At 51.2% G+C, this 21,836-nt stretch overlaps 1 protein-coding gene across 3 annotated transcripts in view; it reads left to right on the forward strand.

The window, feature by feature from the left end:
* ACAN (aggrecan) overlaps positions 1 to 21,836 on the forward strand; it is a 37,082-nt gene that overhangs the window by 12,483 nt on the left and 2,763 nt on the right. Inside the window, exons 8-15 of one of the 3 annotated variants that reach the window (XM_041752883.1) lie at positions 259 to 386; positions 1,402 to 1,695; positions 3,485 to 3,697; positions 6,370 to 10,431; positions 11,249 to 11,356; positions 17,607 to 17,720; positions 20,792 to 20,950; positions 21,317 to 21,399. In XM_041752883.1, the coding sequence (XP_041608817.1) occupies positions 259 to 386; positions 1,402 to 1,695; positions 3,485 to 3,697; positions 6,370 to 10,431; positions 11,249 to 11,356; positions 17,607 to 17,720; positions 20,792 to 20,950; positions 21,317 to 21,399 (5,161 nt within the window). The remainder of the gene's footprint in view (positions 1 to 258; positions 387 to 1,401; positions 1,696 to 3,484; positions 3,698 to 6,369; positions 10,432 to 11,248; positions 11,357 to 17,606; positions 17,721 to 20,791; positions 20,951 to 21,316; positions 21,400 to 21,836) is intronic. The other 2 variants (XM_041752884.1, XM_041752885.1) reach the window with 2 other exon arrangements.

Below are 21,836 nucleotides of genomic sequence, written 5' to 3' on the forward strand. Positions count from 1 at the left end.
CCTCCAGCTTGACCCAGTGCCCTTTCATATAAAGAGCTCTCTTCTGAAGCCAAGAATCCCCTAGGGGCTTCCAGACCCTTCCCCCAGCCACACAGGTCGCTTATTGCATGAGAACCTCCCTTCCGGTGTGAATCCCACCAGACAACTGAAGATACACCTTGCTTGAGCCTCCGAGAGACCTGCCAGCCTCTGCCTGGGCCCTGTGTCCCCCAACCCCTGGAATAGGCCTTCATGTGTCCCTCCTGTCCTCCATTGCAGATACCCCATTGTGAGCCCACGGACCCCGTGTGTGGGTGACAAGGACAGCAGCCCAGGGGTCAGGACCTATGGTGTGCGGCCACCATCAGAAACCTACGATGTCTACTGCTATGTGGACAAGCTTGAGGGTATGGGCCACATTCTCGAATTTTGGGGGAGATACAAAAAGGAGGGGGAATTACCATCTACCCAGTTCTGTTCCTGTTTGAGAAAGGCCGGCCTAGGCCCTGTCTCAGATCAAGCTCCTTTTCTTCCTCCTGCATGGTTCCTGTGGGTTCCCCCAGCACTGCAAGCAAGCATCGGTTCCTTAAAAAACCAATGAGTTCTGCTGATAAATGAGTCTTTACTTACTACAAATAAATGCTACATACGCCATCTGCCTCATGGAGAGTCCTGATGGCCAGGAACAAATCAAAGGCTCTGAGAAGTCCTGCAGTAGAAAACCTCTTTAACGCTGTTTAACCTTAACCACAGGCCTTTTATTTTGTTTCATCTCATTTCTTTTAATTTCAATTATAGTCACCAAATTACTATCCTGGTGAACCAAATTTTGGAAATGCTGGTGTTCTGGAAAGATTTCAGTATACCCACTCACTTGTTTTGGGACCTGGAGCAAGTTACCTAACCATTCTGGGCCTTAGTATCCTCATCTATAAAATATGAGCTGATTGTGTGCATATCAGAGACTCTTGTGAACATTAAATGAGATACATATGAGAAGTTTCTGGTACAAACAGGTATTCAGTAAATGTGAACTTCCTTCCCCCAAATCAGTCAGGCACCTGGGAACCATTCTGGATGTGGGGATCCAAACCACAGGAGTGGCTACAGGACCCACTCTCCCCTCGATAAGCTCCCAGGGGTGGGGATGGGGGACTGCAGGCCCGCAGCATATAGATGCTCTGTGCTTCAGTGCTGTGGTATAGGGGAGCACGGGGGGGGCGGGGGGGTCAGAGGGAGGGTGCCGACAATCTGCCAACCAGACAATCTAGAGAAGAGGGAAGGAGGGAAGGTTGCTTCCACGTAGAGTGACCAACTGGTCTCAATTCAGTTGTCCTGCACCCCACCCCCTGCCCCTGGTGAGCAGAGGCTGCTTTGGCTGTAGGCAAGAGGGTCACACCTACCACCTGCTTCTGCCCCCAGGGGAGGTGTTCTTCATCACACGCCTGGAGCAGTTCACCTTCCAGGAAGCCCTGGCATTCTGCGAATCTCATAACGCCACCCTGGCCTCCACGGGCCAGCTCTATGCTGCCTGGAGCCAAGGCCTGGACAAGTGCTATGCCGGCTGGCTATCAGATGGCAGCCTCCGTTACCCCATTGTGACCCCGAGGCCCTCCTGCGGTGGAGACAAGCCAGGCGTGAGAACTGTCTACCTCTACCCCAACCAGACAGGCCTCCCAGACCCGCTGTCCCGGCACCATGCCTTCTGCTTCCGAGGTATGTGTTCTCCCCTCTCCTCCAGCCTCCCTTCAGGCTGGGGCATGTCTCCTCTGGGTTCACCCTTTCTGGCTCCTGTCCACTATCCCCATCTATCAGAACAAGGAGGAAAAAGTCAGCCCCTCTGGGGCAGGGGCAGCTTTGGAGCTAGCATGACCTTAGCCATTGACCCCAAAGCAAGTGCATCCTTCTAAAGGTTCCCAGAGACAAGCAGAGAGAAATGAGTGAGAACTGGGGCTCTCAAATCAGGCAGACCTGAATTTTAATTATAGTTCTGCTGCTTAGTAGCTGTATAACCCAGGACAAGTTACTTAACCTCTCTGTTCCTCTGCTTCATCTATAAAATAGTGATATAATAATTTCTACCTCAAAGAGTTGCTCTGCAGATCAACTGGGGTAACATACAAAACACTTGGTATTGTGCCTGGGACATAGTAAATTCTTGGTAATGTTAGCCTTAATATTAAACATAACACACACACACAAAAAAAATAAAAATAAAAATAACACACACACACATACATATATACTGTTTTCATGTGTACACCCTTGCCAAATTTTCTCCTGCTTGTAAATATGTTTGTGGTGAGTTGAGTCAAAGTATTCTATGACTCTTTGCTAAGCACCAGAAATTCAGGTTTTTAATTGACCCACGCTGAGGACCTTGTCACATCAGTCAATCCTCATTACCTGTCAGAGTTCTGAGAGTGATGTCATCAAACAGACCAGGGGGTGTGGCTAGGGCATGGCCAAGGCCGTGCTGGGCTCTGACCAGATGAGATCCTTAGGTCTTCATCTGCTGGAATATAGATGGAAATACGGCTTGTGCCATGTTTTATATATGATACATCAAAACTGAGTGTCTTTCTAACTTCCTGCAAATGTATAGTTATTTCAAAACAAAGTTAACAAAAAATAAAACCTGAGCTGTCCCCAGCTTCTCAGACTTCCAGGGTCACCTTTTAAAACCCAATTCAAAGGAAGTTCAGCCCCACTCCGCCAGCCTCAAGAAAGCCAAACCCCTCCCAGAGGATGTGTTGAGGCTCCTGGCCAGTATCACTCTCCCTGCTCTGGACAGCAGAAGCCGAACCAGTTAGCCTCCCAGTACATTCTTAGCCATGTACTCTCACTATCCCCCGACCCTCAGAGCCCACCTGCTGGTTTTCCCCTAAATCCAGTTACCCACCTTCAATAAATCCTGCCTTCACCCTCAGTGCCAGGATGACTTCGTGGATTTTAAATAGCAGCCTCCTATATTTGACCCAGACATGCTTAGTACATAATTTCTGTCCCCAAGAAAAGCAGCATCATGCCATAGTTGAGAGCAGAGTCTGGCACCAGATGCTTGCGTTTGGAGACTAGATCTGCCACTATAAGCCACTGACCCTGGGCAAGTCATTTAACTCTGTGCCTTAGTTTTCCTATCTGCAAATGAAATCATAGTATCTGTGTCATAAGGCTGTTATGGGATAAAATGATTTAATTTACATAACACCTTTAAACAATGCCTGACATATGTAATACATTCTGCAGAAGGAAGATCCGGGACCACCCTGAAATAATGTGTGTGTGCTGATGGTGTGTGCATATCAGTATTGTGCAAGTGAGGCAATCAACCCTCATTGAGGAAGATGAGAGCCATCTCACTAAGCTTGGAAGGGGCAGGGGTTGAGGTCCAGCAAGGTTTTTGCACCAGTCTGATACCCCTCAAAATCCCCTAGTCCCCCTGCAGAAGGGCCTGGGATGGGTCACTGGCAGGAAGGAATGCTCATAGCCTACCTCTTTTTAGGTGTCTCAGCAGTACCCTCTCCAGGAGAAGAGGAAGGTGGCACACCCACCCCCTCTGTAGTGGAGGACTGGATCGCTACCCAGGTGGGGCCTGGTGTGGCTGCTGTCCCCATGGGGGAGGAGACAACTGCAATCCTGGACTTCACCATTGAGCCTGAAAACCAGACGGAATGGGAACCAGCCTACAGCCCAGCGGGCACTTCCCCATTGCCAGGTCTGTGCAGCTAGGTCTCTGGGGCATGTCCTGAAGTCTGTCCTATCTGCCTAGGGTATGCCACAAGGGAGCTCTGTCTCACCAGCCCTGACACTAGCTGGATGTGCTGCCGTGGACAGTGTCAGCCACCTCAACTGGCCTCTAGGACAACCGCCAAGTGAAAGAAGGACACCTTTGTTCACAAAACACATCTCTCTCTCTCCCTCTCTCTCTGCACTCCCCAACTCACTGTACCCATCTTTTTCTTTCTCTCATTTCACACTGCAGTGCCCATCACTGAGCCAATCAGAGGGCTCTCATTCTATCTTCCTGCATTTACACCGTTACCCTCTAACCTTTTAAAATCTCTCTTTAGGAAGATCTTCAATAGAGGGGAAAGGGGAAAGGGGTAGTTGGAAGTATGACCTGTCTCCTTGCTTCACTCCTCCTTCTATGTCCTCTTTTGGGCCAGGCATCCCCAACCAGCTCTTCCAGCCCCATCTATCCTGTGCAATGGGACATGATGGGATGAAAGCTTCAGTCCCCTAGCCTTGTCAGAAAAAGTGTTTAGTGGTTATATGGTTTGGGACATGCTGGCTTACAGAAAGATTAACAGGTTTCTTCACTACAGACCTTCTCAGTGCCTTTGATACGCTAATATGTGCTGTAATGCAGAGGGGCTGATGTATTCAAAGTGTTCCAAATGAATCTGACCAAAGGCTTTTTTCTTCCCCATGGAACATTCATATATGGCCCAGTTTGGGTAAGGCTGAATTAAAGCAATGCACAATAATGTGTGTGTGCTTACTAGAAAGCTCACCCAGGGGCATGTTCATTTGAAGAAATGGTATACCAGAGCTTTCCACTACTTTATCTAGTTGCTCATTCAGTGCACTGTTCCCAAGCAATTCAGCCACCCTGGGCACTCCTCTGGGTGCCGGAAATGAAAAGCCCACCGTCTCTCCATGCCAGAAGGTGAGGTGGGATTTGACCCAGAGACCTAGCCCAGCAGCCACACCTGCCTGTGACCTTCCTCACCCTCAGCAAGACAAGCACAACCGAGTCCCGTTTGCTTGAGTTTGTGGCTTGGCACAGGATCCTGGCAACAACTAGTAGGAGTTTCCATGGGAAGGGGCTCTAACGGGCCCATAGAAATATTTTCCATGCTTCAGTTCCCTATCACCCTTGGCCATATCAGGAACCATCTGTACTGTTGTTAATTCTATGTCTCTTTCTTTAAATTGACTTGCTTTTAAAAAGAAACCTAAATGTATTTAAAAGAGAAATGTTAGATCATGATTTTAAGTGGCCATCCCAGAGTGTTTCTGGTATGTATGTATATATATATATATATATCTCCACCTAAAATCCTCTTGTCTGCCACCACTGCTATCCTGAACCCCCCACCCACTTCCAGTATTTACCTTTAAGCCAGAATAGGCTGTGAGCCTGCCCAGTGGACTAGCACCTGCTTGTCTCAGGTTCTCTACCTGAGAAATAAGCCCCAAAGAACATGCAAGGTCCAATCCCAGCTAGGTGGGGTTATTTTTTTTTTAAGATTTATTCATTTACTTGAGAGAGAGAATGTGTGGGAAGTGGGGGGAGGGGCAAAGGGAGAGAGAATTTTAAACAGACTCTGTACTGAGCATGGAGCCCAACGTGGGGCTCAATCTTATGACCCTAAGATCATGGCCTGAGCTGAAACCAAGAGTCAGACTGAGCCACCCAGGCACCTCAGCCAGCAAGGTTATTTTTAAATGCCAAAGGAACAAGATGGAAAGAAAATAGTGCAACTGTGATTATTTAGAATGATGAGACTTTTTCCCTCTGTTTTCCAAATCCTCTGTAACAACACTCTCAGAATTGAAAAAGTTCATATATTTTTCCAAACAGCACTACCTGGCCTCCCCTGCCTCAGAGGGATGGCTTTGGATGAATGATTCTCAAAGTCAGGAGGGGCCTCAGCATTGTCAGGGTTCCAGGATGGGGGAAGTAGGAAAGGGACTTCGTAAAAGACAACATGCTGGGGGTACCTGAGTGGCTTAGTTGGTTGAGCATCTGACTCTTGATTTTAGCTCAGGTCATAACCTCGGGGTCCTATAATCAAGCCCTGCATCCAGCTCCCCACTCAAGAGGGGGTCTGCTTGTCTCCCTCTCTCTGCCCCTCTCTCTGCTTGTGCATGTGCATTTCTCTCTCTCTCTCTCTCTCTCTCTCTCTCTCTCATAAATAAACCTTTAAAAAAATTTAAAAAACAAAAGACAACATGCTGCCCCTACCCCAGTGGAACTAGGATGGGGTCTGAGAATTTGCTTTATCTGTCAAGCTCCCAGGTAATGCTGGTGTTGCTGGTAATTCTGATGTTGCCAGTCCAGGGACCACACTTTGAAAATCATGGGTTTAGACAAATGAGATGATCATGTGGAGGTACTTGAGAGGTGATCTTGAATACTTTACATGGGAACCAGACTGCTACTTGCTACTTGCATGGGTTGTGTGGATGGTGCCCCCTGGAGTCTCAAAGAGCACAGTTTCCTGGTCCCCACCCTCCTTCCTTCCCCAGACACTGTGCAGGGTTCCAGCAGAAAATATCCGAGCATACCTCTGAAGAAAAGTTTTACCGTAGAAGGAATGAGTGAGCTTAAAAGAGAGCAGAGTTACTAAAGACACATCTCATCTTCTTCCTTTCTTCCAGGAATCCCTCCAACATGGCCTCCCACCAGCACAGCAACAGAGGAGAGCACAGAAGGCCCTTCAGGAACGGAAGTGCCCTCAGTCTTAGAGGAGCCATCCCCCTCAGAGGAGCCATTCCCCTGGGAGGAGTTGTCCACACTTTCACCCCCAGGGCCCAGTGGGACTGAGCTGCCAGGCTCTGGGGAGGCATCTGGGGTACCTGAAGTCAGTGGTGACTTCACAGGCAGTGGAGAAGTTTCGGGACATCCAGACTCCAGTGGGCAACTCTCAGGGGAAAGTGCAAGTGGACTGCCCTCTGAAGATCTTGACTCCAGTGGGCTCACCTCTGCTGTGGGAAGTGGACTGGCCTCAGGGTATGAAGATAGAATTACATTGTCCAGCATTCCTAAAGTAGAAGGTGAGGGCCTAGAGACCTCTGCCTCTGGAGTCGAGGACCTCAGTGGGCTGCCTTCTGGAAGAGAAGGTCTAGAGACTTCTACCTCTGGAGTTGGGGATCTCAGTGGGTTGCCTTCTGGAGAAGGTCTAGAAGTCTCTGCCTCTGGAGTTGAGGACCTCAGTGGATTGCCTTCTGGAGAGGGTCCAGAAACATCTGCCTCTGGAGTTGGGGACCTCAGCAGGCTGCCTTCTGGAGAAGGTCCAGAGGTCTCTGCCTCTGGAGTAGGAGACCTCAGTGGATTTCCTTCTGGAAGAGAAGGTCTAGAGACCTCTACCTCTGGTGTAGAGGACCTCAGTGGATTGCCTTCTGGAGAAGGTCCAGAAGTCTCCACCTCTGGAGTTGAGGATCTCAGCAGGCTGCCTTCTGGAGAAGGTCCAGAAGTCTCTGCCTCTGGAGTTGAGGACCTCAGTGGATTACCTTCTGGAGAGGGTCTAGAAGCTTCTGCCTCTGGAGTTGGGGACCTCAGTGGGTTGCCTTCTGGAGAAGGTCCAGAAGCCTCTGCCTCTGGAGTAGGAGACCTCAGTGGACTTCCTTCTGGAAGAGAAGGTCTAGAGACCTCTACCTCTGGTGTAGAGGACCTCAGTGGATTGCCTTCTGGAGAAGGTCCAGAAGCCTCCACCTCTGGAGTTGGGGATCTCAGCAGGCTGCCTTCTGGAGAAGGTCCAGAAGTCTCTGCCTCTGGAGTAGAGGACCTCAGTGGATTATCTTCTGGAGAGAGTCCAGAAGCTTCTGCCTCTGGAGTTGGGGACCTTAGTGGGTTGCCTTCTGGAAGAGAAGGTCTAGAGACTTCTGCCTCTGGTGTAGGGGACCTCAGTGGGTTGCCTTCCGGAGAAGGTCAGGAAGCCTCTGCCTCTGGAGTAGAAGACCTCAGCAGATTGCCTTCTGGAGAAGGTCCAGAAGCCTCTGCCTCTGGAGTAGGGGAGCTCAGCGGGTTGCCTTCTGGAAGAGAAGGTCTAGAGACCTCTGCCTCTGGTGTAGGGGACCTCAGTGGGTTGCCTTCTGGAGAAGGTCCAGAAGCCTTTGCCTCTGGGGTAGAGGACCTCAGCATATTACCTTCTGGAGAAGGTCCAGAAGCCTCTGCCTCTGGAGTAGGGGACCTCAGCGGGTTGCCTTCTGGGAGAGAAGGTCTAGAGACCTCTACCTCTGGAGTAGGGGACCTCAGCGGGTTGCCTTCTGGGAGAGAAGGTCTAGAGACCTCTACCTCTGGTGTAGGGGACCTCAGCGGGTTGCCTTCTGGAGAAGGTCCGGAAGCCTCTGCCTCTGGTATAGGGGACATCAGTGGGCTGCCTTCTGGAAGAGAAGGTCTAGAGACCTCTTCCTCTGGAGTAGAGGATCATCCAGAGACTTCTGCCTCTGGAGTAGAGGACCTCAGTGGATTGCCTTCTGGAGTAGAGGGTCATCCAGAGACTTCTGCTTCTGGAGTAGAGGATCTCAGTGAACTTTCTTCTGGAGGAGAGGGTCTAGAGACCTCTGCTTCTGGAGCTGAGGATCTCAGTGGGTTGCCCTCTGGAAAAGAAGACTTGATTGGGTCAGCTTCTGGAGCCTTGGACTTTGGCAGAATACCTTCTGGAACTCTGGGAAGTGGGCAAGCTCCAGAAGCAAGTAGCCTCCCCTCTGGATTTAGTGGTGAGTATTCAGGGGTGGACTTTGGGAGTGGCCCATCCTCTGGCCTACCTGACTTTAGTGGACTTCCTTCTGGATTCCCAACTATCTCCCTCGTGGATACCACATTGGTGGAAGTGATCACAACCACCTCTGCAAGTGAACTGGAAGGGAGGGGAACTATTGGTATCAGTGGTGCTGGAGAAACATCTGGGCTGCCCGTCAGCGAGCTGGACATTAGTGGGGCAGTTAGTGGACTCCCTTCAGGAGCTGAACTCAGTGGCCAAGCATCTGGGTCTCCTGATATGAGTGGGGAAACATCTGGGTTCTTTGGTGTCAGTGGACAGCCATCAGGGTTTCCTGACATCAGTGGGGGAACATCTGGGCTTTTTGAGGTCAGTGGGCAGCCATCAGGGTTTTCTGGGGAAACATCTGGAGTGACTGAGCTTAGTGGACTGTACTCTGGACAACCAGATGTCAGTGGAGAAGCCTCTGGAGTTCCTTCTGGCAGTGGTCAACCATTTGGCATAACTGACCTGAGTGGAGAAACATCTGGGGTCCCTGATATCAGCGGGCAGCCATCGGGGTTGCCAGAGTTCAGTGGGACAACCTCTGGAATCCCTGACCTGGTTTCTAGTACCATGAGTGGCAGTGGTGAATCTTCTGGCATTACGTTTGTGGACACCAGTTTTGTCGAAGTGACCCCAACTACATTTAAAGAAGAAGAAGGTTTAGGGTCTGTGGAACTCAGTGGACTCCCTTCAGGGGAGGTGGATCTCTCAGGCGCATCTGGGACAATGGATGTCAGTGGACAATCTTCTGGAGCAACTGACTCCAGTGGGTTGACATCCCAGCTTCCAGAATTCAGTGGCCTGCCAAGTGGAGCTGCTGAGGTCAGTGGAGAATCCTCTGGAGCAGAGATTGGGAGCAGCCTGCCCTCGGGAACCTATGAGGGTAGTGGACTTCCATCCAGCTTCCCCACTGTATCTCTTGTAGACAGAACTTTGGTGGAATCTGTAACCCAGGCTCCGACAGCCCAAGAAGCAGGAGAAGGGCCTTCAGGCATTTTGGAACTCAGTGGTGCCCATTCTGGAGCACCAGACGTGTCTGGAGACCATTCAGGATCTTTGGACCTAAGTGGGATGCAGTCCGGGCTGGTGGAGCCCAGTGGAGAGCCATCAAGTACTCCATATTTTAGTGGGGACTTTTCTGGCACCATGGATGTCACTGGAGAACCCTCTACAGCCATGAGCGCCAGTGGGGAAGCCTCAGGACTTTTAGAAGTGACTTTAATCACTTCCGAGTTCGTGGAGGGTGTCACTGAACCAACTGTTTCCCAGGAACTTGCCCAAAGACCCCCTGTGACACACACCCCTCAGCTTTTTGAGTCCAGTGGAGAAGCCTCTGCATCCGGGGAAATTAGTGGAGCTACACCAGGGTTCCCCGGGTCTGGGCTGGAAGCGTCATCAGTCCCAGAATCCAGCAGCAAGACATCTGACTTTCCTGAGCGTGCGGTGGGGGTGTCTGCTGCCCCTGAGGCCAGTGGAGAAGTTTCTGGTGCCCCTGATGTAAGCGAAGCCACCTCCACCTTCCCTGAAGCCGATGTGGAGGGAGCCTCAGGCTTGGGAGTGAGTGGTGGCACCTCAGCCTTTCCTGAAGGCCCCAGGGAGGGCTCGGCCACCCCAGAAGTCCAGGAGGAGCCAACCACATCCTATGATGTGGGCCGAGAGGCGTTGGGCTGGCCTTCAGCCATTCCAACAGCATCTGGAGACAGGATTGAAGTCAGTGGAGACCTGTCTGGTCACACGTCGGGGCTGGATGTTGTCATCAGCACTAGCGTCCCAGAGTCTGAGTGGATCCAGCAGACCCAGCGCCCTGCAGAGGCGCGTTTAGAAATCGAGGCCTCGAGCCCCTTGCACTCAGGAGAGGAAACCCAAACAGCCGAAACAGCCACCTCCCCTACAGATGATGCTTCCATCCCAACTTCTCCATCAGGGACAGACGAGTCAGCACCAGCCATTCCAGGTACTGTCAGGATTTCTTTCCTTTAAATGTGTTCGGGGCATTCAGGCTATAGTGCAGTGGGAGGCAGTGTAAATTCAAGCTCCACCGCAGACCAGCTGTGCAGCCTCAGGGCAAGTGTCTTAACCTCTCTGAGCCTCATCGGTAAGATGGGAATAGTAGCAGGGACCTGTTTATATTAAACAGGATATAAATATATGTGGAACAAGCACTTAGTATCACACCTTACACACAGCACACACTTAGAGATAAGTGATTACTATTGTTACAGTGGACTAACATCACAAAAGCATTTATATGTGAATCCAAGTATCTGTACTTGGTGCAGGGAGAGAGAAGGATGATTATTTAGATGGTGCTAGAAATTCTACTCACACTCCTTTCCCGTGGAGTGAGTGTGAGATGAGAGAATGAACCTAGTGACCTCTATGCCAAACATTGACTTCATGTAGGGTTAAGACCCTGCACAATTTAAGGAACTCTGAAGGATTATTTGGGGGTCCTGACTTTAGCCTTCACCCCCACCTTGGCACAGGTGACTGCTCTGCACCATAGAGCCTGTCTCACCAGGCACAGGAAGCTGATGATTGTCCTCTGTTTTTTACCTTGGGATCCCTTGTACCTCCCTCTAGGCCAAGAAACCTTTCCCAGTCTAGAGAGCCTCCCCCGACACCAGTGAGATGCTAGGACCAGGTGTTCAAGAGGAATAGAGTCCCTAGAAACATGCTCACCCAGAGCCAGCCTCGTAGGCTTCATGGGCCTTATACCCCAAGCTCGAGGTCTGTGTTCTTGATGCTCATCGTCCCCCTGGGAGCTGCAGCCCCCACTAGGTCCTTTGCCAAGGAGCCATGCGGGACCTGCCAGCAGATGAAGGGACACATCATAGGTCTGTGCCCCCCTGGCCACACTGGCCAGCACTGCAATGTAGGTAAGCCCCTCATTGGCCATGGGGGGACAGGCAGGGGAAGGAGGGGCACAGGACTTTTATCCTCAGAATGGGCCACAAGCAGGAGGAGGTGACCAAAGGCAGCTGAGGCCCAGGCTTCTCAGACGGAGAAGGAGGGGTACACAGTGATGCATCAGTGTAGAAGCCATACGACAATCATGGCGCATATCTCTAGAGAGTCTATTCTACATGGCACTTTAGAAGAACAAAGTTCAAGTAATTAAACTGAGAGTTCATTTTGTGTTAAGTCAATGGTCATTCTATGAGTCAAATGCCAAATATGCTTGAATTTCCTTTGAAATTCAAAACTTGTGAATTTCAAGAAGTGGGGGAGCTAGGATGTAAATGAGGTAGAGCCGGTGGTACCTACCTCACAGGCCCTGGGAGGGTAACTCCGAGGGGGGCTGGTCTTGCATCTGTAGAGCCTCTCCAGGAAAGCCCCTCCCGGCTTGGACCTGGGTGAGATTTGGGTCCCCTTCTTGCCCTGGAGGAAATGACAGGCAGTGGCTGCCACCCGCAGCTCCAGGATTCACGGCTGCGGGTCAGCTGTGACTTTGAAGTGCCCTGCCCCTTGGCACCCACCACTCTGGGGTCTCTGTCCTTAGCCATGGGTCAAACAGCTTGTGGGGTAGGTGAGGAGTCTGGGAAGTCCTCTAATTGGAGATGGCCCCCAGAACGAGAGATGATGAGGATCTACCTGTGTTCCCTGAACACTTTGAGGCCTGTGGCCATGAGGACGTTTCATCTCATCAGATCACCACCCTTAAGAGAACTGATGCCCTGTTACCTCCAAGCTCATATGCTTGGGGGCAGCTCTCTGCACTGCCCCCACACCCTCACCCCAGCCTCTGTCCCAGAATCGTTCATAAAAGGGCTTCATTCCTATGACACAGGCAGAATCAGAGCCACGAATCCTGGGGGAAGGCAGATGCCACCACACAAATAGGGCCAGGCAGCTATCTTCCAATAGCCATTACATCATATACAAAGAAAGATTTTGTGTTTGTGTATATTAACATATATGCAAATTAATATATATGTAAATAATATATATGCAAATATATGTGAGCAAAATAATACATGCTTACATCATATAAATATGCTGTACACTTGGCACTTACACAGGAAATGCTCCATGTAAACAGGCAGTGGGGGTGACTGTGATTCACTCTTTTCCTCCACTGGGGTCAGCGTCTGACCTTATGTATGCTTTCCAGCAAGTGAGGCTCCGAGTCCTCAGTCAGCAGGGGGAATGGCTCTGCTGTTTCTTCCCAGACAGCTCTGTGGGTAGCTTGGCAGTTATCCCCATCTGAAACTGCGGCACAGAAAAGTTGAGGGATTTGCCTAGCTCCTGACGACGCCTCTGGAGTCAAATCCAGAACTGGGGTCTTCATTCACTTGTTCAACACGCTCAACTAAATCAGAAGCTCCCTCTTGAACATATTCTCAGGTGTTGGTCTTAACTCAGGAGGTGAACTTCAGGGCAACCAGAACAGAGAGAGGTTCTAGAAGTAGGGGTTAGCCAAGCTCTCAGGACCTCATTTGTAATAGGGTCAAAGGTGCTGGTTCTCAGCTTTAAGAATATCCTGATGCCTGGGGACTCACTCCAAAGATTCTGATTGAAATGGTCCTGTGGCCATGGCACGGGGGTTTTTAAGGCTGCCCAGATGAGTCCAGTGTGCAACCAGGGCTTAGAAACTGCTGTATGGGTTAAGAACAATTTATGTACAGCACCTGGCCCCAAGACGCATTAATAAAGATTACTTTCCCCTTCCCCCTCTCTCACTCCAATGTTTAGGAAAAGCAGATTTTTTTAGTGGTTGAAAAAGCAGGGCTATCCTATTCTGATCCACTTAAAAAGCGCCAGCATACTCCCCACCTCTGTTGCTGACATTTGCAGAGACATTTCCTGGCTCTTAGGTTTTAATCCTCATTGCTCCTTAGAATCAGCTGGGTGCTTGTAACAAGCACCACACCTGGGCCCCACCTGGACCTATCCCGATGCAATTGGTCTGAAGAGGGACTCTGACACTGGTATATTTTTTAAAACCTTTAAAAATTTTTTTGTTAACTACCGCAGTGACTCTGATGCACCGCTAAGGTTGAGACATTCTCTTCTAATCACATCTCACATCCAATTTTCCAGCAATCAATGGTGCTGGGTAGATTTCTCTAAACTCCTGGGTTAGAAAGTCATGAACTTAAAATTCAGCCTCTTTTCTATCTTACTGCCATTCTTCACTTTGTAGGCTTGAGGCTCTGACCTATGATCTGACACTGTCTCTTCCCCTAGAGTGGAGAGGTTTATGTTTCAGTGAAATCTTACCCCCAGGGCAGGTGGGGGTGGGGGGTGGGGACACTTTCAAAGGGAGTGAAAATACAGGGTTATAAGTACAAATACAAATCACACCTTCATGACTTGACAGAACCGAAAATTCTATGGGCAGATTTGAACAGGGAACTATAGTCCACCCTTGAACAGCCCTGGGGGGTTAAGGGTGTCAGCCTCCGCAAAGTCAAAAACCTGCATATAAATTCTGACTACCCAAATACTTAACTAGTAATAGCCACCTGTTGACCAGAAGCCTGAGTGATAACAGAAAGTCAATTAATACTTATTTTGTAAGTTATATGTATCATATACTGTATTCTTATAATAAAGTAAGCTAGAGACAAGAAAACATTATTCAGAAAATCATAAGGACGGGCGTCTGACTGGCTCAGTCGGTAGAACATGAGACTCTTGATCTCAGGTCATGAGTTCAAGCCTCACAATGGAGATAGAGCTTACTTAATTAAAAAAAAAAAAGAAAGAAAATCATAAGGAAGAGGAAATACATTTATGATACTAAACTGTAAAAAATCTGCATAAAAAAATCTGCATATAAGCAGACCCACACACAAACCCATGTTGTTCGAAGGCCAACTGTCATTGAATTTAAGAAGCATGATATTAAAGTTACATTCAAGATCAAACTTTAAGAATATAAAAGACTTAATAGTATAATTATAACATACTATTTAATTTGATGATGTTTATTTTAAAAGCAAATTGGAACTGATAAATATGTTCTTATAGCCCTTCTGTCCATTGTGATACACCAGAAAGCAAATGTATTTACTCAGGTCTGTCCATCTGATTGATCCTAGGTCTTTGCAGGGTTTAGGACATCCACTGAGCTAAGAAATTGTCTCTGTGCTTCTTGAGGGGATTTTCTCTCATCTTTGTCTAGGAAAGTTATGTCCAGGGTCACCACATACAACTGCACAGGTTGTGCACTGAACTTGAGTACCCTTCATATCATGCTCTTTATGATTGGCAACCTTTTTAGTTGGGTGTCATTTGAGTCAAAGTACCTGCTGTCACTCTTCCTTCAGCCTTTTCTATGAGCCAAATAAATTCTCACTCCAATGTCCTAGGCTCTGACATAAGCAAAAGCCCAGCAAGACCTAGTCAGGGGGAGGCCTGAGCTCTCCAATTCAGATGCCAAAGTGATCATTTGGAAGTATCTTATTCCCCTTGCTTTCACCAGGAGGCTCTCAGTTATTTTCTCCCTTAAGTTAGATCTGGTTCAGGAACAAATCACCCCTTTTGGTTATAGTAATAGGAAGATTACTCACAGTGCCGACACTCGCCAGGGTCCCTGCTCAGAGATGAAAGGGGAGCCCTTAGCCCTGGTTCAATGGTAATGAGACACCTGAGATTCAAGACTTCAGTGTCCCTCTCCCTCCATGGGGGACAGAGGCCCAACTTTTAGGCCATGTCTGATTCTTTCCTCCTGATTCTTCCGGTCTGTCTCCCTACCAGCATGGGCAGGCCACTTGTTTCCTTACCTGTCTTACGGCCCATGGCATCTGTGCCCTGGGGCTGTTGGGCTGGTGAAGTGTGTGGGAGTCATAGCATCTGGCTCACGGAAGATTCGTGAGAGAGTGGGTTTTTGTCTTTCCTTTCTTCCTTCCTGCAGTCTGCCCATTGCCCAAAGCCCTTCCCATCCCCCACCTCCTGGCACCTGTCTGGGGTCCCCCCTACTCTATGGTAAGCCCAGCTCAACTCCTCTCATGGTTCCAGTAGACCAGCAATGTCCCAGGTGCCCTTCACAGAAAGAGGTGGGCACTGCAAGGGTACAGTGGCTCTTTCAGTCGGAGGGAGAGGAGATGAGGCTTGGCAGGCCTGAGCAGCTCAGGAGACAGCCCCATGCAGAATGCTCAGCCCCCTTCCTCCAGTTGAAGGCCTCCCCAAAGTGCCCTACTGGCACCCACAGGCTCTCTGGTCTTCAGCATGTTGACCCTTCCTCCCCTTCTCATCTGTGAATCCAGGCCCTGCACAAAACAGCTTCTGAACCTGGGAACAGATTCCCTGAGTTTCAGTCCAGAGGTGCCAGGGTTACCACCTGGCTCTTGTGCCCACAGGCCACTCCTGTCCCCTGCTCTATACAACCGCTTTAGCGCCTACATTTGCTTAATGCCCCCTCACCCGGTGCTTCCCATGTCCCATGAGGACGCTAGTGGACACGAGAGAACAGTGTCTCTCCTGGAGCAGGAGAGCAGCCCCCAGCTTCTGCCCAGCCGACCAGCCTGACCTATTGCTGCTACTGCTGCTGCTGGGAATCCTGGTGCATGCTGGGAATCCAAGTGCATGCTGGGACTCGCATCAGTTCCTCCATGCATTTTGGTTTTGCTTGGAACAGTTCCAGCCTTGGAACTGTTGGTCTCTAATCCATGGTGCGCGCTCCCTGAGCTGAAATGAAGAACTCCATGGGAACAGAGAGACACCTGAGGACTTGAGATTTTCAGGCCACCCACTGCCCATACCCAACTCTGGTCCAGAAGACATCTATCTACTATGCACCAGCTGGCGAAAAGGAGCCACAAGAAAGTGCTTTTGCCTTCTTAAGAGGGGATTGACTTTAAGGCCTAGTCTGCTGTTCTGAGAGGCAAGAAGTAATCCTGCAACATATTTAGGATGCTGCTCACGTGGACACCCATAGACAATGTCAGGTCCTGAAGGTTGTATGAACACAGTTGCATACACTGAGGCTTAGCCATATATCATGATGCCCCATGAGCCAGTGGCACCCATTCATTGAAGAATCTTATTGATCTCCTGGGAAAAAGAGCTTCACAATATCTTTCATCATGTTCCCAGGGAAAGTAACCCAGAGAAAACCAGCAGGAGCCTTTGTAGTACAAACATGAAGAGAGTAAAAGATCCCCAGGTCTCTGGCTTCTCAGAAAGAGGCAGAAAGACAGGATTAGGAAATTCACTTCTCACTTTGGCTGATGAATAAAAATTGGGGCAGAAGCCAATGGCTTACCAATTGCAGTCCCACAAAGAAGTTGGATTAGAAAGAACATCTTGGGCCGGAAGAACAGAAGGGAGGAAGAGTCTGCCTGGGAAGAAGAGGTTGATGGAGACCTGCCTGTACCCCAGTGTGGTGGCTGGCCACTTACTAAGTGGCTCACCAGCTCCAAATACTGGTCTCCCACTGGCCAGAATGGAGCTCTCTGGAAATTGTGACTCACTGGATATGTCTACGATCTAAGACCCCAAGCTGGAAAGAGCATGGGGAAATGTTGGGCTGGTTTCTCTTCATCCTGCCAAGAGAATGATGCTGCCTTCATCTTTAAGATACTCGAGGATTTACTGAAGACAAAGATGTCTGCGACCCCCAAGAATCGAATGAGTCTCATGCAGACATCCCATGCCGCCATTTTCTCATGGTTTTATACTCCAGACCACTTCAGGCTTATTCATTCTAGTGCTTCATGGACTTGCCCTCTTGCCTTGGTTCATAACTACAGAGGAAGATAAGAAAAGAAAATTTGATTTCCAGTATCCCTTGCTCACATTCGGAGCCAGTGGAAACCCTAAGGCCTCTTGAAATATTCATAAGAGAAGGCATCTTGGAGGACCTACATGCTCACTCTTACAGTGGGCATTTGCCTTCAGAAGCACCAGACCTCTTCACTTCACCTGCTGGGAAACCTGGCCCCAGTGCGCCAAGCTTGCCAGTCAAGAATCAGACACATCTAAGAAAAGCCTTGTTGAATCTTCGGCTCAGTGCTCCAATATGGCGGCAGCAGCAGCAGCAGCAACAGCTCTTAGGAAGTCCAGCCACCCCTCCCAGGGCTCTGGAGAGCAGCAGGGCTGGCCACCCATAAAGCACCTGCAATGCTTGCAAAGCAGGAGCTACTGGCAAGAGTCCTAACAGTGGCCCTTGGTTTCTTGCAGACATTGACGAGTGCCTCTCAAGTCCTTGTTTGAATGGAGCCACCTGCGTGGACGCCATCGACTCTTTCACATGCTTATGCCTTCCCAGCTACCGAGGGGACCTGTGTGAGATCGGTACGGCCGTCTCGGCTTCAGCTAATGTTACTAACTGCTGCACCCTCTCCTCCTCCATCACCCTTCCTTCTAACCACAGGCTCTAGGCCCTGGCTGGAGCCCCCGCGGTCCATCCAGACAGCCATTCCAGGGCCTCAACTGAGAAGTCTGCCTCACTCACTCCCACTCTTCTTGCTGGTCCTTGTGGAGACCCTCCTCTGGGGCATTGGCTGATCTGACCGCAGGAGAGACATTGCGGGCTGGACATGCAGGCCTGGCCAAGCCTACACTTTGGAAGGTGGGGCTCTGGGGGATCTTTAAAACACTAACCTTCTTCAGGGCTTCCAGACCTGCTGATACCACCTTGAGGTCGGTGCATGCATCAGAATAAGAGGACAAGGCTGATCTCGTGCATTTGTCTTGAAGGAAGCTATGGGTGGGAGTAATTGGTTCTCTCTCCAGATGACACCGCAGATCTTCCAGCAGGGTCGTGAGCATGTGTCTGCCTGCCATATTGCCCATGGGACCTTTGTGGTGCCTCCATGGCCTTGGGTGCCACCAGGCCATGCTGGCCATGCTACCTCTTTGTTCTCTGGCAGGAGCTCTGTTTTGTTTGCCTGACAGCTCCCGTGTCACCAGCATGCTCAACTCATGCATGAGTGGGGACTGCTGCATGTCAACCTATGCTCATCACCAGTGACAGGTGATGTCAGTGCCATTCCACCCCATACTTCCTTTTCCCCACTCTTGTGCCAAAAGGCTGGCCAGGGAGAACAGAGCCTCACAGGGGGGACAAGGGGCTGAGTTTCCCCTCTTGGGCCTTGCCAGCCTTTGCTCCTGTACCCAAACCAGGCTCTGTCAAGGGAGCTGTGTACCAGGAATGTCCCAGAGCCAGCTGGAGCCCCCCAACTCTCTCACCTCTGGTGCTTTTCTAGTCTCCCCTGCCATCCTCCTGGGTCTCAGGGTCATCCCAACTCAGAAGGGGGAGATGAGGGTTGTCATTACTAGTAGCAATAAGTCATGCAGAATGAGAAATCATTTCCTATGATCTGTCAAGTTGGATATCCCAGAAACTTCCAGAAAGCAGATTAAACTCCTGGGAAATCTCCCTTTGGCCCTAAGCAGGGTGGGGAGGCAGTTTTGGGTATTGCATGTTCCTTGGAGGCACTGCCAAGATTACAGACTGGTGGAGGACCATAAGTCTTCTGGAAGAAAAGGCCTAGACACTCTTCCTTCCTTGCAGCCTCCCACCCTCCACCTCCATCCCAAGGCAGCAAGGAATTGGGCGTGGTCTTGGCTGGGGAGAGAGTGAGAGTCGTAAGGATCTCTGCCCAGGATGCCAAAATATTTGCCCCAGGAGGAGTGTCTAGCATGTCCGCACGACAACAGCTCTTGGATGCCAGACTGGAAAGGAGGTGCTCTGCGGGCATGGAGGCAGGGCCCTCACTGGGCTCTGTGCTCTGGTAGCGCACAGAGATGGTGCTCGTGCTGCCTAGCTGGGTGCTGGGTCACGTGCCCAGCTAAACAAAGCAAAGCTCCACCTCTTCTCCCATTTCGGTCGGGCGGGTGTTTCAAGCTTGGTTCTGGGCCTGCTGCACCTTCCCGCCTGGCTGGAATGCTGCCCCTGTTTCCCCAGAGCCCCCATCCTGCATGCCCTGGCCCCTCCCAGAGCAGTTAAACCCTCCAGGTTGGCCTCCTCAGCCCAACCCTCGGCATGGTCAGCCCTGAAGTGATGTCTCTGGCCTCCTCAGGTGCTGAGCTACCTCTGAGGCCTTGCTACCTTCTCTCCAGACCTCTGCCTTGCTCCCTGGAGGAGGTGTTGGCCACAGGGGATTAGTGGCCTCTTCCTCAGCCCTCCTGCTGCTTGGCCTCTTCTCCTCAGGCTGCTGGCCTCTGCATGTCCTCCGTCTCTGCCTTCCCTAAGTGTCTCTCTTCCAACCCTGCCAGGCATCCACCCCTTCAACTGAGCCTCCTTCCTATCAGGTACTGGTCCTCCCTCCCTGGGTCTGCCAGCCTATCAGTGGCACCCAGTAAGGGACGCTCTACGCAGCCTGAGGGGTTCAGGCCCTGCACTCGGGTCCCCAGGCAGGAGGAGCAGCCCCTCACCTGGGAGGCCCCAGGGCAAGGAGGAAAAGAGGGTCTCAGAGCCCCCTCCATCCAGTGGTATGCTGGCTGATGTTTAACAACCAGCTCCTGAAGAGGAAGGGGGAGCCCTGATGTGTGGCATCTGCCAGTTTCTGAGCTCTAACACTCCCACCAGGGCCATTTTACAGCTGCCAGCGTGATGTCACTGAAGGCAGAGATGAGAAGACACCGTCCTAACGGCTCCCCCAAGCCTGAAGGATCCAGGTCCTGCCCTGCCTCTGTCCCTCCAGGCTGCCCAAGAGCTCCAAACCAGTCCCTTCTCCCAAATGCAGAACCCGTAAACCCAGATAGGTTTGTGAGGAGAGAAGCTCCTCCCTCTGCTCATCTGCCACCAACAAGTTAAATCAGAAGCTGAGGCCGTGGACACCTGGTTGGCTACCTCATCCTCCAAAAGGGAGGCATCATGTGTCCTGCCAGAGCCAGCCCGGATGGACAGACTTAGAGCTCTGACTCTTCTTTAGCCCCGAAGCAGACTTATTTCTGCTCTTCTACACCTACCCGAAGTGCTATTTCATGCCCCCAGGGCTGCCTGCTGCTGCCACCTTTACACACACACCAAAACTACCCCCCCCCCCCCCCGCCACACACACACACAGCTCCCTTCCCAGGTCCTCTGGGAGCCCTGAACCATGTTGGCCTTCATCTCAGCACCTCCCCTCTTCCCACTAATTTTTCCTGGCCTCCTGAACCCTGCCAGCTCCACAGAGCAGGTGTCAACAAGGAGGAAAGCTCTGGGGCACTGACATCAGGGAATGTGCCCAGAGGCTCTGGGGCTCCAGGGCCAGGCCTTCCTGGCTTCTGATTTGAGTCGCATCCAGATGGGCCTCTCCCTTTGAGGACAGACGTTGAAGGAGGGTGGATGTTGGAAACGGCATAAGACTGGCCGCACCAGACACCCCCAGTTGGCCTCGGGACCTCTCTCTTCAAGACTCTGACCTGTGTTGCAGACCAGGAGCTGTGTGAGGAGGGCTGGACCAAGTTCCAGGGCCACTGTTACCGCTACTTCCCCGACCGTGAGAGCTGGGTGGACGCGGAGAGCCGGTGTCGGGCGCAGCAGTCACACCTGAGCAGCATCGTCACCCCTGAGGAACAGGAGTTTGTCAACAGTGAGTGTGGGAGGCAAGGGGTCTGTGGGCAGAGGGCCTCACCAGGATCCAGAGATGCTGCAGGGGTGGGGGTGGTGGCAGGTGCAAAAAAGGGAGGAAGGGGGTTTTCACAGCCAGGGCTATACCCCGAAGCCCCAGGCTAACACTGTGCCTATCGCTAGGCCATGCCAGCTTGGATGGTGGGCCGAAGTACACTCCAGACATGCGTGTGCTGAAACCCTTGTCAGGCCATAGAAGCAGGTGGCATGCTCCTAGGAGCCTGCCCACCTCCTGACACGGCCCCCATCCCCTCTGCCTTCTCGAGCTTGTTTCTCAGACCCCCTCAGGGGGTCCAGCACCATGCCCAACACCCATGCCTCTCTCTAGACAATGCCCAAGACTACCAGTGGATTGGCCTGAATGACAGGACCATCGAAGGGGACTTCCGCTGGTCAGATGGACACTCCTTGGTGAGTTCCACCAGGGGCACTGGGGGGAGTTGGCGGCCCAGAGATGGGGAATAGCGATCGCCATAGAGAGGTGTATTCAGACCACATACACTCACTGAGCAGCTGCCGGTCTGGGAGCCCTGGGTGCAGGGACTGCGTCTCCGTCATCTCTGCCAGGACTGGGCCAGTCGAGGGCACCCTGGCATGAAGGAAGAGGGAGGTGAGGAAGACCATGAGGGAATGCAGACACACCACCAGAAGGGATACATGGGGGCTTTCGAAGGCTTCCTTGCCTACAGAGGGCTCTGTCTACTAAAGGAGGCAGGCAGACAGAAAGCAACATAGACGCCAAGGGACAGTGCACATAGTAAATGCTGCAGATCAGCAGGGGACGTCAGGGAAGGCTTCCTGGAAGAGGTGAATGGGAACAGGGTCTTGGGTGGGGGAAGGGGACTCTG

Source organism: Vulpes lagopus, chromosome 4, assembly GCF_018345385.1.
Source record: "Vulpes lagopus strain Blue_001 chromosome 4, ASM1834538v1, whole genome shotgun sequence".
NCBI classification, from domain to species: domain Eukaryota; kingdom Metazoa; phylum Chordata; class Mammalia; order Carnivora; family Canidae; genus Vulpes; species Vulpes lagopus.